Here is a 14,535-nt window from a genome sequence, read left to right on the forward strand (position 1 = left end):
CAGTAGACTCCGAGCAAAGATCAGAAGGAAGGGCATGGCTATATCAGTTCGTGTCCTTTCAGCTGCTTACAGGACTTGCTCGGGTTCACTCTGGCTAGTGGCTGTGTTCCCAGTAGACTAACTTGATAGCAAACAGGGCAAGTCAGGCTGTAGAGCATTTGTTTCATCATAAGCTGATCTCTGATTTGGTTCTCAGGATGATTTCATGCCTATAATTTCTTCTTCGTAGGATTTTATTTTTCTTTATGAATAATAAATTTGGCCCTAATGGAATCTTGAAGAAAATAGTTAATCACTTCATTCTGCATTACAGAGGTCAACCAGATGTCCCAATGAACTTCAATGTTAAATACGCAGCAAAGGCTAAGGCTTAGACTTACCAAAGTTGACAAGCCCCAAATCTTAACCTTATACCATTTCCTCCATAGTTGAGACTGACAAAAAAAGTGTTTCAGTGATGCTCAGTTGTAAATGAATGTTACTAGCAGAAATGCCCCAAATCACCACTACATAAAAAGGTCAGCCCATGTGCATGAACACTTCGTTTCATAAAGGTAACACTCTCAAGAGAAGTCAGAAGACAAAAGCTGCTGCAACCACAGTGATCACCTTTCTCCTTTTTCCTAAGTGTTAACTCCACAGATGGAAAATAGAGGGGAGGGATTCTTACGGTGTACAAAAAGCGTTGGGATCCAAAACCATTATTGCATCTGCTAACCAACTAGTAGAGATTCTTAATCTGGAGTCCACAGAACAGAATTTAAGGGGTGTATCTCCTTGATAGCACTTGGTACGTAGGAAAATGTGGTAATCTTGTGTATTTTATACTTTTAAGAATATTATCTTGAGAATACTGTTTACCAGATGCCAAAGGGTCTGGTAAACACACACACACACACACACACACACACACACACACACACACACAGTTAAGAACCCCTGAAAACAGTGTTTTCCATAGTAGGGTAGACATGACCCTGGTGGTCTAAAGATGGACCACACAGATGAGGTTAGGCAGATGAGATATGCAGATTAATACTTTTTAGTTATTGTGTTTACTTCGTTTCATAAAAAAATATTTTTTAGTGATGAGACAGTTTTCCTTCCAGTTTAGATTTAAGTGGGAAAAAAGTTCATTTGGAAGAATAAAAATGAAATAATGGCTACAAGCGTCATGTGGATAAGGCAAATCTGCCAAGGTGGGAAATCCTGCCTGCCCCCAACGTTTTCCTGTGATTTAGTTCCTACTTTCAGACCTCTAGACCATTCCTTAATCCTCCATGTATAAAAATGAGGAATAACTGGAGTCTGAAATCCCCCAAAGGCATCAAGACAATAGGCATTTTTGACGTTCTACCTAGGTACAGCACTGTGCTCTCCATAAGGCCCGGGGCTGTATCTTGTTTGCTGTTGAAACCCAGTGTTTAGTACAGTGCCTGGCTTAGAGTAGGTGCACAGTCAATACTGGCTGAGTAAATGACGAATGAACTGGAACTAGAAGTGGTAAAAATGTCCAATCCAAATTTAGGGTTAATTCTTAAAGCTGGAATGTCACCACATACAGTACGCCAGTGTGCAAGCCCATGGTTGTCTGTGTTGGTGGCCCTCTTGGAATCACCAGGGGAGCTTTTAAAAATACAGATGCCTGGGGCGCCTGGGTGGCGCAGTCGGTTAAGCGTCCGACTTCAGCTCAGGTCACGATCTTGCGGTCCGGGAGTTCGAGCCCCGCATCAGGCTCTGGGCTGATGGCTCAGAGCCTGGAGCCTGTTTCCGATTCTGTGTCTTCCTCTCTCTCTGCCCCTCCCCCGTTCATGCTCTATCTCTCTCTGTCCCAAAAATAAATAAACGTCAAAAAAAAATTAAAAAAAAAAAATACAGATGCCTGGGACCTTCCCTCAGCAATTCTGATTTGATATGGAGCACGCTTGGTATTTTTTGAATTCTAAAGGGTAGCCGAGGTTGAGAGCAACTGGAATAAAGACGAAGACTTTGAGACTGTGCCTGAAAACAAACCAAATTAGTATGAATGAGATGAGACTCTAAACAAGGAAGAAATTTAATAAAAACAAGACATTAAAACTCATTATATCAGAATAATAATTTTCTAGTTTCCTTGTTGTGCAAGTCCAGAGGCATCAGAAGTATCATTGCTATAAAACAGGTAAATGTGAGAGAATATTTAGTAAGCTGCAGATAAGCAAGCTTAGGCCCATTACATTTTTCTTTTAAATATATAACTGCATAATTAAAAATTATTTGAAATAAAATTTAAAAGATGTTGAATGAATATATATAAACCAATATGTATCAATTGCTACTAGTAGAGGTAGGTTTCAGTGGCTATCTCTCTTGCTTTATTTCTTTTTTTTTTTAATTTTTTTTTAACGTTTATTTATTTTTGATACAGAGAGAGACAGAGCATGAATGGGGGAGGGTCAGAGAGAGAGGAAGACACAGAATCGGAAACAGGCTCCAGGCTCTGAGCAGTCAGCACAGAGCCCGATGCAGGGCTCGAACTCACGGACGGCGAGATCGTGACCTGAGCCGAAGTCGGCCGCTTAACCGACTGAGCCACCCAGGCGCCCTCTCTTGTTTTATTTCTATTTTTTAATTTATATATTATTTTTTATATGTTTACATATATTATTTGACAGATTTGTCATGTATTTACAGGTACATTACTATAAATATACATATAAGTTTTAAAAAATGCATAGCTACAGAATGAATGCTTGTGGCCTCCCAAAATTCACATGTTGAAATCCTAACCCTTGAGATAGTGGTATTAAGAGGTGGTCTTTGGTAGGTGATTCGTGCCCTTATAAAAAGAGACTCAAGAGAGCTCCCTCGCGCTACCCAACAAATGAGGGCACTGCAAGAAAGTCACCTGTGAACTGGGAAGTGGGTCCTCACCAGATACCTTGATCTTGGAGTTCTAGCCTCCGGAACTGTGAGAAGTAAATGTCTGTTATTTACAAGCCACCCAGCCTCTGGCTGCTATAGCAGCCCAAGTGACTTAATCTGTGTATCTTTCTATACGCATTTCATTTTTTTTTAAAGAAAGAACATGTAGTATAGTTGCATTTAGAAGTAAATACAGATTAAAGATAGGAACAGACTCAGAGAGAAAATAAATCCTCATTATGAACAAGTGCCACTGATATAAGTTCCCTTCATAAGCCAGCTACAACATGAAGCCACACTAATTTGGACACTGTGTACTTCACCTTCTGTGACAGCACCAACTCCACCTTTCCACTCATTTCATTTTCCAGCTTCTTCTGGTCATTTTCTTCTGGCACATCATTTTTCAGTCGGGGGCTCGAGGAAAACTCCACAAAGGGCACAGTCGGGCTGGACCGAGTCACGGTTGTTGTAAAATGCTGTGGCTCTGAAATGGAGTTACATTCAGAAACATGAAAAAGAAGGACATCCCATGAAGGACCATTTCCCCTGCACTGCCATGAAATACATCCAACACGTATCCTGCCCTGGGCCATAAGAAGTTGGATTACAGTGTGACGAGAGTTATAAAGAGGCTGAGATGTCAGAATTGGCCAGTCTCTTTCAAGACATTAAAAAGAAATCAAGCAACATAAGACACATAAAGAAGCCCACCATGAAAAATTTAAGTTCTTAGTAAGAGTCAGTTTCATGAAGAGCATGACATGAGACAAAATGTTGACACAAAATATTACGGTAGGTGGGTTGGATGAGAGAATACTTATAGACACTTTCTTTCCAAATGACTGAGTGGCAGCTTGACTCTTTCTTTTGAATTTCAATGCCCCTTTTACCCGTTACATTTTCATCATTGAAATGTGTTAATGAGTGTGTGGTATATATAATGCAGTGAAAATAAAGTGTTCTCTGATATATATGGAAGAATTAGGTATTCTCTAGAGTGAGGGGCATATCAAAATGTGGAGGTGCAATCTATTTGGAAAAAGCATATGCTAAAATTTGTAATAATGGTATTTAATTCATTAAGAAAAAAAATCTTTAATGTTTATTTGTTTTTGAGAGAGAAAGAGAGACAGAGCATGAGCAGGGCAGTGGCACAGAGAGAGGGAGACACAGAATCCGAAGCAGGCTCCAGGCTCTGAGCTGTCAGCACAGAGCCCAACACGGGGCTCAAACTCATGGACCACAAGATCATGACCTGAGCCGAAGTCGGACGCTTAACCAACTGAGCCACCCAGGCACCCCTATTTAATTTATTTTAAAATGCCACTTTAGGGGCGCCTGGGTGGCGCAGTCGGTTAAGCGTCCGACTTCAGCCAGGTCACGATCTCGCGGTCCGTGAGTTCGAGCCCCGCGTCAGGCTCTGGGCAGATGGCTCGGAGCCTGGAGCCTGTTTCCGATTCTGTGTCTCCCTCTCTCTCTGCCCCTCCCCAATTCATGCTCTGTCTCTCTCTGTCCCAAAAATAAATAAAAAAAACGTTGAAAAAAAATTTTTAAAAAATAAAATGCCACTTTAGGTGTGCCTGGGTGGCTCAGTCAGTCAAGTGTCTGACTTTTGATTTTTCATGGTCATGAGATTGAGCCCCGCATTGGGCTCTGTGCTGAGCGTGGAGCCTGTTTAAGATTCTTTCTCTCTCTCTCTCTCTCTCTCTCTCTCTCTTTCCCATTCCCTCTCTCTTTCTCTCTCCCTCCCTCCCTCCCTCAGCTCCTTCTCAGCTTGTGCATGCACCCTCTCTGTCTCAAAAATAAAATAAAATAAAATAAAATAAAATAAAATAAAATAAAATAAAACAAAATAAAACAAAATAAAATATAAAATAAAATAAAATAAAATAAAATGCCATTTAAAAATAATTTGGTATTAGAAGAGGGTGGGCAGTTTTTATGTTTGCAAAAACAAAAAAATTACTTTATTAAACTGTCTGCCAGCTTTATCATTTTAGTGTCTATTTTGATAACGTGTTTTTGGTTTATATCTTATCTATTGATATTATGTGTATTAAAATATGACCCCTAGTTATTAGCATAACTGTTTTTGGAAACATAATCTTTATGATGATGGAGATATGCTTTCAAAAAAACCAAGAAATACCACAGTAGCAAAGATGTATGGGCTCCTGTTTCTGTAGCCAGATAAATCCTACGGTCAGGATTTCCCCAGGAAGTCTCTAGGTGGCAGCACAGTCACACCCAATTGTAGAGCCTTGACTCTACCTACATCTCTACAGATCAGTGGGAGAAATTCTTCACTCTATTTTCATCGTATCTTAACAGTTATCACGATTTCCTTTAAAACTAGTTTGTTAGGAAACAAACCTGGTGAGGCAAGTTCTGTATTCCCTTTCTGTGTTTCTTTGCCATCATTCTCATCTTCTTGACTGTTGGGTTCAGTTTCTTCAGTGGTTTCCTGAAAAAAAAAAAAAAAAAAAAGATTTTTTTTCCCCTTTGACTAAATCATCCCTTTGGTAGTTCTAAAAGACAAAAGATTTCTATCTTTCTTTTCGAAGAGGGATTTTTAGGCCAACGAGGTGAACGGCCTGTATGATGAACTCATTCTTTTCAATTTCCTAGGCAGCTTTACGGTGAAAGGCTGGATTGGCTGGAAGGAGATACACTGTGAAGGAGGAGAGGGGCATTATGAGGTCACACGTGCCCACCGCACCCCCACCCTTTCTTACTGTCTCAGATGCACATCCCACTTTCCCTTTCCCATCACCACTGAGTTTTCAAAATCATAGTCACTACCTACTTGCTCCCACATGCCTTTAAAGTTGGCTTAGGGTCATATCACCAGTGGGAAAAAAATTTTTAAGGTTACAATTAACCTTCCCATAGCTTGTCTTCAGCACAGATGCCTATAACTCTTAGCACTGTGGATTTTACTCCGGTGTTCTTTTTCTTCCTGGGGTTTCAAGAACTCTCTATTACCAATTTCTCTCATGTTCTCTCCTCTTCTCTGGTTCTTACTCCTTTTCATCTCATCCAAATATGGGTCATTTCTAAAAATTTCAACTATTTTCTATCACCTGTGCTGAATCACTCTCAAATGTATCAATTATTCTCACGCACTCACTGTTACGTTCTCCATCCATATATGAATTGTAATTTCACCTCCAGCCCTGAGAGTTCATCAAAGCTTCAGTCTAGCACATTGATGTCATGGTAAATGGCTCACACTAGACATGCTAAAAGTTACCTTAAAATAAGCTCTGCCTCTAAATCTGACTATTTCTGTTTATGGCATCACATGAAAAAACTCTTAAAAACTTTTTTTTAACATTTATTCAATTTTGAAAGACAGAGACAGGGTGTGAGCAGGGGAGGGGCAGAGAGAGAGGGAGACACAGAACCCAAAGCAGGCTCCTGGCTCTGAGCTGTCAGCACAGAGCCCAACACGGGGCTTGAACCCACGGACCATGAGATCATGACCTGAGCCGAAGTCGGACACTTAACCAACTGAGTCACCCAGGTGCCCCCACACAAAAAAATTCTTAAGTGTTTTCTGATTCATATCTCACAAATGCCCATCATTTGTCAAGTCCTGCTAAGGTTCTAACACAATACTTTTCATATCCATCTCTTCCTTACTGTTTCTATAAGCTAGGGCCTGGGTTTATCCTTGACTCCTTTGTCCTTCCACTAAAGGGTCTCTGATTTGGATCTTTCTGTCTAATCCACTTGGCACATCACCATGATGTTCACCTCTCTCAGTAGTACTTTAGTAAATCACTTTTATGCCTGTGTTCCTCTCCTTGAGAAGCACTTCGTTTTATCTGTTTTATGCTTCATAAAAGTTATGATGTCAAAAAAATTTGCAACAACCTAAGTGTCCAACAACTGGGGAATGGGTGAATGGATTACAGTATGTCCTTAGAAGGAAGTATTATGCGGTCATAAAAAAGGGTATTGAACAATTGTTAATGATATGTGAAATACTTGTCATCTAATGGTAAGTCAAAAAATGTAAAACATATATTCAGTATGATGCCTATAATCTACATATGTAAGATTTTATATGTGCTGTATGTATACACAAATATACCTGCTAATACATATATAAAAAGACAGTAAGGAAATATACTAAAATGTTAATAGTGATTATTTTTAATGTGCTTAAATTTGGAAGACTTTTTCTTCTTTATAAATATATTTTCTGTTTTCTAAAATGTTCTCCAATAACTATGTATTGCTTCTGTAATCAGAAAACAATATCACTATAATTTTATGTTACCTTTACTTGGGAGTCAATTGATTCCAGAGTGATTACAAAATTCTCCCACTGATATTATAGTACTTGCTTGACAAAAATGAATGAAAGGATAATTAAATACTGGCTAGAATATACCTCAACAACCAAACTGAATAACTTAAAGACTATTGTGTTTTTTAGTAATAGTATCTTGTTGTAAAGGGCTAAAGAATTTTAAAAATATGTATAAAATAATAAATTTTAATAGGTTTTAAGATAGATATTAAAATTGGCTTCAGAAAAGTCATTATTAAACGCTTTATAAAATATTCCCATAGGTTCTCGGAAAGCTATGAATTTATTGGTCTAAGTATATATATTTTATTCATAAATCAAAATTTGCTTTTCAACTAACCAAAATGAAAGCCCCTTAAAGTTAATATAGTGGCGGACACTGTTATTGAATTCTTTAAGAGCAAAGAAATTTTATGAAAGAATGCAAGAATTGTTCAATATATGCAAATCAAAAATGTGATATACCACATTAATAAAATGAAGGATAAAAATCATGTGATCATCTCAATAGATGCAGAAAAAGCATTTGACAAAATTCAACATCTTTTCATGATAAAAGCTCTCAACAAATTAGTTACAGAAGAATGTGCCTAACTACAATAAAGGCCATACTTGACAGCCCACAACTAACATCGTACTTAATGGTGAAAAGCTCAAAGCTTTTCCTCTAGGATCAGCAACAACACAGGATTTCCACTCTCCCCACTTCTATTCAACATAGTCCTGGAAGTCCTAACCAGAGCCAATAGGCAAGAAAAAGAAATAAAAGGCATCCAAATAGGAAAGAAAGAAGTAAAATTATTTCTGTTTGGAGATGACATGATCTTATATATAGAAAAAGCTAAAGACTTCACACACACACACACACACACACACACACACACACTACTACTACTACTATTAGAACTAATAAATGAATTCAGTTAAGTTGCAGGATACAAAATCAATATACAACTATCCAAAAAAGAAGAAAACAATCTCATTTACAATAGCATCGAAAAGGAGAAGATACTTAGAAATAAATTTAACCAAGGTGAGAGAGCTGTACACTGAAAACTATAAAACCCTGATGAAAGAATTGAAGAAGACAGAAATAAGTGGAAAGATAGCTTGTGTTTGTGGATTGGAAGAATTAATATTGTTAAAATGCCCACATTACTCAAAGCGATCTACAGATTCAACGGAATCCCTATCAAAATTCCAGTGGCATTATTCACAAAATAAAAAAAAAAAACCTAAAATTCATATGGAATGTCAGAAGATCCCAAATAGCTGAAGCCATCTTGAGCAAGAAGAGCAAAGCTGGAGGCATCATACTTTCTGATTTCAAACTATATTAGCAAGCTACAGTAATCAAAACCATGGTACTGGCGTAAAAACAGGCACACAGATCAATGGAATAGAGCAGAGAGCCCAGAAACCAACCCACACTTTTACAGTCAACTAATTTTTGACAAAGGCACAGCACTAAGAACACAAACTGGGTAAAGAATAGTTTCTTCAATAAATGGGGTTGGGAAAACTGGGTCTCTACATGCAAAAGAGTGAAATTTGATTCTTATCTTACACCATACACAAAAATCAATGTCTAATTGGATGAAAGACTTAAATGTAAGATTTGAAACCGTAAAACTCCTAGAAGAAAGCAGGGAGAAAGCTCCTTGGCGTTGATCTTGGTAATTATTTTTTTGGATTTGACACAAAAAGCACAGGCAACACAAGCAAAAATAAACAAATGGGACTACAACAAACTAAAAGATTTCTCTACCGCAAAGGAGATAATTAACAAAATGAAAGGGTAATCTATAGCTTGGGGAAAAAAAATTGCAAATCATTTATCCAATAAGGAATTAATGTCCAAAATATATAAGGGATTCTTACAACTCCATAGTTGGGAGGGCGGGGAGAGAAAAGCAAATAATCCCATTAAAAATAGTTAAAAGACCCAAACAGACAATCCAGAGAAGGTATACAAATGGCCGACAGGTATATGAAAAGATGCTCAACATTACTAATCATCAGGCAAATCAAAACCGCAATGAGATATTACCTCACACCGGTTAGGGATGGCTATAATTAAAAAGTCAAAACATAGCAAGTGTTGTCGAGGATATGAAAAAAAGGGAATTATTGTGCACTGTTGGTGGGAATGTAAGTTGGTACAGCCATTGTGGAAAATAGTGTGGAGACTCCCCCCCCAAATTAAAAATAGAACCATCATACGATGTAGCAATTTCACTTCTGGTTATATAGCCAAGGAAAATGAAATCGGTATCTCAAAGAGTTATCTGTACTCACATGTTCGTTGCAGCTTTATTCATAATAGCCAAGATATGGAAACAGCTTAAATGCCAATGGATAGATGGATAAAGAAAATGTGATATGTAAATATTACATTGTATGTATAATAAAGTACACAAGTAAAATATGATATGTTAATATTATATACAAGTTGATCATATGTATACATATAATTTGTATATATATGCAAATAAATATCTATCTCTAGCTACCTATATACACACATACGGACATACACACACAGTGGAATATTACTGAGCCACAAGAAGGAAGGAAATCTTGCCATTTGCAACATGGATGGGCCTGGAGAACATTACACTAAGTGAAATCAGCCAGACGTAGATAAATAATGCATGATCTCAGTTATATGTGGAATCTAAAAAATAAAAATTAAAAAAGCCAAACTTGTAGTAACAGAGAGTAGAGTGGTAGTTACCAGAGGCTGGGGTATGGGGTACGAGGGGAGGGGAAAACAAAGGAGAATGGTTGTTGCCAGGGTCTGATGGCAGGGGTATCATGGGAAGTCATTGTTTAATGGCTACAGAGTTTTGGTTTTGCAAGAGGAAAAAAAAAGTTCTGAAGATGGATGGCAGTGATGGTTACACAACACTACGGATGTACTTAATACCACTGAAGTATACATATGAAAATGGTTAAGATAGTAAATTTTATGCTATGTGTATTTTACCACAATAAAAAAAAATTGGAAAAAACCACTGTAAAAAAATTGTTTGCAAATTTTCTAAGTTTAAAAAAACACAGGGGCGCCTGGGTGGCTCCGTCGGTTAAGCATCCGACTTCGGCTCAGGTCATGATCTCACAGCTCGTGAGTTTGAGCCCCACGCTGGGTTCCGTGCTGACAGCTCAGAGCCTGGAGCCTGCTTTGGATTCTGTGTCTCCCTCTTTCTCTGCCCCTCCCCCACTTGCACTCTGTCTTTGTCTCTCTCAAAAATAAATAAAACGTTAAAAAAATTAAAAAATAAAATAAAATAAAAAAACACAAAGCGGGGCGCCTGGGTGGCTTGGTCGGTTAAGCGTCCGACTTCGGCTCAGGTCATGATCTCACAGTCCGTGAGTTCGAGCCCCGCATCGGGCTCTGTGCTGACCACTCAGAACCTGGAGCCTGTTTCAGATTCTGTGTCTCCCTCTCTCTCTGCCCCTCCCCTGTTCATGCTCTGTCTCTCTCTGTCTCAAAAATAAATAAATGTTTAAAAAAAAAATAAAAAAACACAAAGCAACTTCAGGCAACAAGCCTTTCAAGCTTTCTAAGAGATTTTATAATAGTGTCTACTGGCAAAATGTGTTTTTTCTTTTGGAGAATGGGGTGATTTTGAAATCCTCAGAATTACATGGGCATTTTCTAATGATGGATCACCATGTCAATTCTGAAAGAACATAATATTAAATTAAAATACACTTTTAAAACCCTAGGCAGGAAATAAGCATCATATTTTTATTATTCGATGGATTTTGTAACTTTTTACTACATTAACAAGCCTGAGTTGAATCCCTTTAAAGAGACCTAATGAATGAAAATAGTCAAGGAAACCAAAGTCTCTTTTATTATGTACGTATATGTATATGTTGTGTGTGTTTACATTGTTATATGAATGACTGACATGATAGCAGCATTTGAAGATGAACCAGCCTAGCATTACAAAAGAGTAAGTTAGGTTTTATAATTTAACATGCTTTCCCCGCCATACACATAGAAATATTAATACGTGATAGTACTTTTGTTTTATGATGTCAATATATAAAATGCCATCAGAAATACTGATTTTTAGGTTGCCCCCAAATTGATTAGATTATAGAAGGCTATCTGAGATTGGGAATCAAATTTGGAGATTTAAATACTGACGAATAATGCTTTTGAGAACACTAGTGTTTCCAATTACTAAAAAAAAAATAATTAACTACAAAAACCAGGCCAAAGCCTCCCTGCTCCAAAAATGAACAACGAAACAGGCATGGTTTATTAAACCTCAGATGCCAGCAATTTTAAGTTGTATTATTTTAGGTACTACTGAGAAAGAAAATACACTGTCTGTTAAGTATGATATACTGATTGTAAGGTATATACTGATTTAGAAACGTTCCAGTGTGGAAAGCGTGCCACTTGGAATCAAGGAAATAATTCATGAAGTCCTTTGCACATAATTTATAATGCAAAGGAGACAAAATCCTCAAGCCCTCCTTCACTAAGGATTATTTTCCTAGCACATCACATTCCAGGAAGATTTTACTTATGCATGACCAATGGAGAACTTCCATTTCCAAGAATGCTCACACTTCTGAAAGCATTTCTATATGGCTAAACACTCAAATCCTGAGTTCCCAGATGACCCTATTTTTCTTCCCTTAAAATGATGCTTTAAAGGTTACATCTTGTAGTCACAATACTTGCGCCATTTACCACGTATCAGCACTGTTGGGGCATCTGGCGTGGATTATTTCATTTGATTGTCAGAGCAAGCTTAAAAAGGTATGTATCGATATGATTCTCTTTATACAGGTGTGGAAACTGAGGCCCAGGAGGCTGTGGCTTACTCAGGGTCACACTGCTAGTAAGCCGGGGAGGTGGGAACCCTACCCGGTGCTGATAACCCCAGTGCTCCATTCTCTGGGTTTGGCCTCAGAGGCACCTCCACATTGTCCCCAGGTATTTAAAGGTTTTGATCATTAAGAAGCAATCTAAGAGGGGTGTCTCAGTGGCCCAGTAGGTTAAGCATCTGATCTCGCGGTTCGTGAGTTTGAGCCCTGCATCAGGCTCTCTGCTGTCAGAGCCCACTTCGGATCTTCTTTCTCCCCTCTCTCTCTGCTCTTCCCCCGCTCACATGCTCAAAAATAAATAAACATTTTAAAAAATGTAAAAAAAGCAATCTAAGAACCTGAGAGTACCCAAGTTTATTGCTGAAATCGTTCAAACTGCCTTTTCCATTCCCTTTCTTTTTCATCCATTCTACCTCATTCTTTCCATTCTACTTCTCATCCATTTGTCCTGCAAAAGATGAAAACTCTCCGGAATCTCTCAGGAGAGGAGGCAATTTAGCTAAGTCTCTACTCCCAAGGGCAGCTTGAGACCAGAAAGCCCCCAGCCACCACCCCATCTTGGGGCTTTCCATCAGCCCCGGTTCTGAGGGGTCAGGGATGCTCACAGCACAGTATCTGGCATAGAGCAGATATGTAATCCATGTTAGGTAAGCAAATATTCTGTGCATTATTTATGGAACTTATACTCTCCAGCTTATTTTAAAGTCATGCTAGTCACCCAAATCAGGCGATTAACTAGCAAAATATTCAGGATAAATTAAGAGAAAAAGCAAGCTGTGACACAATTTAAGTAACATTAACCCACTTAAAAAATATTTTATATGCACTGAAAAAAAGAGGAGAAGGAGACACATTTGAAAAAGAATCTTAGGGGGTGCCTGGGTGGCTCAGTCGGTTAAGCATCCGACTCTTGGTTTCAGCTCAGGTCATGATCTCGCGGTTCGTGAGTTCGAGCCCCGCATTGGGTTCTCTGCTGGTCGTGTGGAGTCTGCTTGGGATTCTCTCTCTCCCTCTCTCTCTCTGACCCTCCCTGCTAGTTCTCTCTCTCTCTCCCTCTCCCCCTCCCCTCTAAGAAATAAACTAAAAAAATTTAAAAAAATAAAAAAGAATCTTAGTATCCATTTATGAGTGGCTGGAAGCAGTACGTAGCTTCTATTTTCTTTATACCTTTCTGTGTTCTGCAATATGTATAGACCACAGTTGGCTCTTGAACAAAGGTGGGGTTAAGGGTGCTGACCCCTTCACACAATCAAAAATTCACATGTAACTTTTGATTCTTTAAAAGCTTAACTACTAATAGCCTATTGGTAACCAGAAGCCTTAGCAATAACATAAACAGTCAATTAATACATATTTTGCATGTTATATGTATTATATACCGTATTCTTGTTTTTAAAGCTTATTTTCTTTTTTTGCAAGACAGAGTAAGTGGGGAGGGGCAGAGAGAGAGAGGGAGACACAGAATCCCAAGTAGGCTCCAGGCTCTGAGCTGTCAGTACAGAGCCCAATGAGGGACTCAAGCCCACAGACTGTGAGATCATGACTTGAGCCGAAGTCAGACACTTAACTGACTGAGCCACCCAGGTGTTCCCATACTGTATTCTTAAAATAAAGTAAGCTAGAGAAAAGAAAATGTTACTAAGAAAATCACATGGAAGGGAAAATATGTACAGCACTATACTGTATTTATCAGAAAAAATCCACATATACATGGACCGGTACAGCTGCAAACACGTTGTTCGGGTCAACTGTGTATATAATCAAGGGAAATCCCCAAAGACAGTTTAATTAACTTGTGTCTGGATACTGCATCTTGAAGGTTTGTTATTTTTGTACTCACATCACTATTTCAAAGGAAATGAGTTCAAAATTGGCAGTTTTAACCACTACTGATAGACTTAGAAATTTGCCTGAAACAAACCTTGCCTTGCTGGAAAATTCACTTTCTGACCCATACTTTCCTTCAGTTACAGCTAAACAGAGAGAGGTCTTCAATTCTCCAAACAGAACACTGTTCAAGAATGAAAACAAGTAAATAAGAATGGACCCCTGGGCCTGAATAAATGAACGCACAGAAAGGCTGCTGGGGTCTAAGCCAGGAATGAGCTTCTCCTGGACTGAGAACTCGATCCATCCAAACTAGGTCTGGGGCCAGACTTGGCCTTGAGGCCGCAGGTGGGAGGTAGCCGATTCCTGGCCCAAGAGGAACATGGTCTAGCCACAAAATCTACCTAGCACCTGGCTGCTCATTCTCACAAGGATCTGATTGGTGGATTGGCCCAGAGAGTGACACTAGAGAAGGAACTGGAAACGCGAAGCACAAGAGCAAAAACCGTGCTGAGACCCAGAGCCTGGGTGGTCCTGTTTCCAGGACAGAGGAAGAATGAGAAGCTGGACTGATCATTTAACCTCCATGGGTTGGAAGATGTGATACCCAACGTCCTTTCCTGAGC

At 38.7% G+C, this 14,535-nt stretch overlaps 1 protein-coding gene across 18 annotated transcripts in view; it reads right to left on the reverse strand.

The window, feature by feature from the left end:
* The window catches only part of LIMCH1 (LIM and calponin homology domains 1), a 327,424-nt gene that overhangs the window by 32,747 nt on the left and 280,142 nt on the right, over positions 1-14,535 (reverse strand). For all 18 annotated transcript variants that reach the window (XM_030313975.1, XM_030313969.1, XM_030313970.1 and 15 more), the window contains 2 exons: positions 5,281-5,371; positions 3,228-3,391 (listed from right to left, as the gene is read on the reverse strand). In XM_030313975.1, coding sequence (XP_030169835.1) covers positions 3,228-3,391; positions 5,281-5,371 — 255 coding nt within the window. The remainder of the gene's footprint in view (positions 1-3,227; positions 3,392-5,280; positions 5,372-14,535) is intronic.

The sequence above is a fragment of the Lynx canadensis genome, chromosome B1 (assembly GCF_007474595.2).
Source record: "Lynx canadensis isolate LIC74 chromosome B1, mLynCan4.pri.v2, whole genome shotgun sequence".
NCBI classification, from domain to species: domain Eukaryota; kingdom Metazoa; phylum Chordata; class Mammalia; order Carnivora; family Felidae; genus Lynx; species Lynx canadensis.